General features: G+C 47.1%; 1 protein-coding gene across 1 annotated transcript in view; it reads left to right on the top strand.

Annotated features, from left to right (window-relative positions):
• RSRC2 (arginine/serine-rich coiled-coil 2) overlaps positions 1 to 3,239 on the top strand; it is an 11,906-nt gene extending 8,667 nt beyond the window's left edge. Inside the window, exons 6-10 of the mRNA XM_009071044.1 lie at positions 1 to 79; positions 175 to 254; positions 888 to 1,120; positions 1,895 to 1,984; positions 2,586 to 3,239. The exon at positions 1 to 79 is cut by the window's left edge and continues 35 nt beyond it. Coding sequence (XP_009069292.1) covers positions 1 to 79; positions 175 to 254; positions 888 to 1,120; positions 1,895 to 1,984; positions 2,586 to 2,765 — 662 coding nt within the window. The 3' untranslated portion in view covers positions 2,766 to 3,239. The remainder of the gene's footprint in view (positions 80 to 174; positions 255 to 887; positions 1,121 to 1,894; positions 1,985 to 2,585) is intronic.
• The last annotated feature ends 599 nt before the right edge of the window (positions 3,240 to 3,838 follow it).

Below are 3,838 nucleotides of genomic sequence, written 5' to 3'. Positions count from 1 at the left end.
GCCACAGCAGGAGCCCGAGCCCACCACCCTTCCGGGGCCGCAACACGGCCATGGACGCGCAGGAGGCACTGGCCAGGAGGTCAGAGACTGCTGGCATGGCATGGTGCCTGCCACAAATCAGCTCCTGACCCTGCCTTCCAGTGTCTAAGTGTTTTTGTTTTCCTGTACTTCTAGACTGGAAAGAGCAAAGAAGCTGCAAGAACAGAGGGAGAAGGAAATGGTCGAGAAACAAAAGCAACAGGAAATGGCTGCAGGTAGTGCCTGTGTGTGATACTCCCAAATGGGAGTCTAGTCCATGTGTGTTAGAGTAACTCAGGAGTGTGAGTGGAAGTTGAGTATTCTGAGTGTTACAGCCCTATCCAACGGAGGTACAGATTGTCTTTGTATAATCTTACCTTGGTCCATATATAGGAACCACAACCTGAACTAGGAAATGGTTAAAAAACTAAAGCAAAAAGAGGAAACACAAAAGGGTAACAGGAGGGATGAGGATTTTTTAGCCCTTGCTGAGTGACAGCAAAAATGTTCTGTGTTAGGCTGGTCCATGCTTTTGTGGTGGCCGTTGGACCCTTTTTTATGGACCATAAAGCAGAGTTTGAGGGCTGTTACCTGCTCAGGGATGTTGAGAGCCGTGAGGTGCATCAGTTTCATTTGCAGCTGTGCTTTACTAAAGCTGTTGGGAGACATATTTCTTGATGTGCAGATAACATGAATTTTATCTTGCGTTGGTTATTTGTGCATTTTCGCCTTATTTCTGTTGAAGGGAAGTGTTGGGGGAGTTGACTTTTTTGTTTGGTTTTTGAGTGGGTTGGTGGTTGGATTTTGTGTGTGTTTCAGGTTTTCCCCAAAAAAATCTAGACTGACTAACAGCAAATTCCCTTTCTCAGCTGCTGCAGCCACTGGAGGGTCTGTGATTAATGTTGCTGCTCTTCTGGCGTCGGGAACACAAGTGACTCCTCAGATAGCCATGGCAGCTCAGATGGCAGCACTCCAGGCCAAGGCACTGGCAGAGACTGGAATAGCTGTCCCCAGCTACTACAACCCAGCAGCAGTGAACCCCATGAAGTTTGCTGAGCAGGAGAAAAAGAGGAAGATGCTTTGGCAAGGCAAAAAGGAAGGGGTAATGTCTTTTCTTACCTTCATAAACTTGATTGGAAACATTTTGCCCTCAGTTTCAGGGTGCTGATTAATGTTTTTTCCAGCAAAATTGCTTTTGTACCTGTTAGGAAGTTTCCCTGTTAACAGCAGCCCAAGGTAATGCTTGAGTAAAGTCAGAGTTGGGCTTCAATCCTTGTTGGGTCCCTTCCCACTCGGAATATTCTGAGATTTAGGAGTGAAGGGACTGAGAGACCTTCAGTGACAAACAGTTGTGACAGAAGCTTCAAGGAACCCCTGAATGTCCTAAAACCTCAGAGGTATAGTTGGATCTAATGCAGCTTTGGTCGGTTTGCCTACAGCTTGGAGCTGAACACCACATACAGATGGTGTCTGCCCTGAAGAGGGATGGCTAAGCTGTGGAGACTATGCCTGACCACTCCTTTATGGGACTGTGGAGATTTCTTGTTTGACTGTTGTGTCCTGTCCAGTTCCAGAGCTCAAAAACAAGCCTGCAGACCTTGCTAGTAACTTCCCAGGAGAGAGTAGTGCAGACGTTACAGATAGAAGTCACCCTTGAGGCATACCTTTGTTAGGAGCACTGTGGCTAGGTAGTCTTCCTCACAGAGAGCTCCTGTGAGAATGCTGCAGGGATGTTGGACTTGGAAACTTTCCCTTCCAGCCCTGCTGGTGCTTCAGAACAGGCTCAGATTTAACACTGCTGCTTTGCTGCTGAATTGTGGTGTTAATGGAAACTTGCATGAAATGATGACACATCTGTCGGTTTTGACTTCTACAGGATAAATCCCAGTCTGCAGAAATATGGGAAAAACTGAATTTTGGAAACAAGGACCAAAATGTCAAATTCAGAAAACTGATGGGCATTAAGGTAAGAGTTCTGAATGTGTAATTAAATGGCTTAATTGTAGGATGCTGATTTCTCTTGATTTTTCAAGTGTACCTTAACCAGCAAAGAGACTTAAGTTCCCCTGATACTGCCTGATGTAGTTAACCAGAGCAGGTTGCTCAAGGCTCATCCAACCTGGCTGTGAACACTGCCAGGGTTGGGGCAGCCAAAGCCTCCTTGGGCACCCTGGACCAGTGTCTCACCACCCTCACAGGGAAAACTTCTGCCTAAGATCTGACCTAAATTCCCCTCCTTCAGTGCTCCCCATTGCCCCTTGTCCTGTTGCTGCAGCTGCTGACAAAGTCCCTCTGCAGCTTCCCTGGAGCCCCTTCAGGCCCTGGAAGGTGCTCTGAGGTCTCAGCACAACTTCTCTAGGCTGAACAGTCCCAGGTTCTCATAGAGGAGGAGCTTAGTGCTCCTACCAGCTTCATGGGCTCCTCTGGACTTGTTTCAAGAGTTCCATATCCTTCTCATGCTGGGGACTGCACTTGAATTCTCCCTGTTGGGAGAACTGTCTGTTCAGGAGAGCTGTGTCTGTGCCCTCCACTTTGTTCGCTGACGGTTGTTTCTGCCTGGTTCGCAGAGCGAGGACGAAGCTGGCTGCAGCTCCGTGGATGAGGAGAGTTACAAAACCCTGAAACAGCAAGAGGAGGTGTTCAGAAACTTAGATGCACAGTACGAAATGGCAAGATCACAGACTCACACCCAGAGGGGAATGGGATTGGGCTTCACATCTTCCATGCGAGGAATGGACGCGGTTTGAGAGCGGCCGGAGCGAGCCAGGCAGTGTGCAGTTGGGACTGTGGAAGGTTCTTGTTCACGTGTTGGGCCCTGTTCACCACAAAGCTAGCCTTCTAGCTTGCATGGGTGTTGCATTGACTTTAATTTATTGAAAAATACAATTCTTTTGTAAATATCCGATTAGTGCTCCTGGTGTTAGTGTTGTAATCAGGTTATTCCCACTTCCATTCAACTTGGCAGACCTAGAGAAGGACAGTATTTTTTAGTTAAAAGTTCTACTTTTCAAACCAAGCAGCAGATGGGATAAAACTCATACATGGATATTTCGTGTCCACTGTCTTGTGTACTTTTGTACTTTAACCTTGTACAGTTATTTTCAACTCTTGAAACATGAAAGAAACATTGTGTAGATGTTACTTAGCAGTCTGGGCCAATAGGCACATAATCCAGTGCAAAAAACAACTGGTTAATAATAAAGACTTTTTTTTTTCTCTAATGTCTTCATGTGTATTTTGGGGCCAAACTTCCAAGGAAACCAGTTGAGAGAGGTCAGGAAAAGATCTGAATTTTGGAACCTTTAGAACAGCTTTAGGCCTGAACTTGGGAACACTTAGGAGACCTTGTAAAAGACCTGAACTTTAGACCTTCTAGACCACGTTTGAGAAAACATGAACTTTAGAACCTTTAGGAGACCTTTTAAAAGAAGACCTGAACTTTGGAACCTTTAGAACACCTTTCAGAAGACCTGAACTTTTGAAGTCTGTTTTGCTTTGCTCTTTTGAAGTAGGATTTGCCTAAAGCTGCTTAAAGGTTATTGGAGGAGGTTGCCTACGGAGGTGGTGCAGTCACCAGTCCTGGGGGGGTTTAAGAGGTATTTGGCTCTCTAACGTTGGAGGATGTGGTTTAGGGGCTCCAGCAGTGACAGGTTGGTGGTTGGACTCCATGACCTTAGAGGTTTGCTCCAACCTTGGTGGTTCTGTGAACACGAGTTCAGGCGGTGTGGAGCCTTCCTGCAGCCTGACCGTGCCCTGGCGCTGCCGCTGTCCCGCTCGGCTCCGCGGCGGGGCAGGGGCCTACAGTTCCCGTCGTGCTCTG

This window comes from Acanthisitta chloris, unplaced genomic scaffold, assembly GCF_000695815.1.
Source record: "Acanthisitta chloris isolate BGI_N310 unplaced genomic scaffold, ASM69581v1 scaffold22753, whole genome shotgun sequence".
Classification (NCBI taxonomy): Eukaryota; Metazoa; Chordata; class Aves; order Passeriformes; family Acanthisittidae; genus Acanthisitta; species Acanthisitta chloris.
The sequence above is the reverse complement of the archived record's forward strand: the minus strand, read 5'-3'. Positions and strand labels throughout refer to the sequence as shown.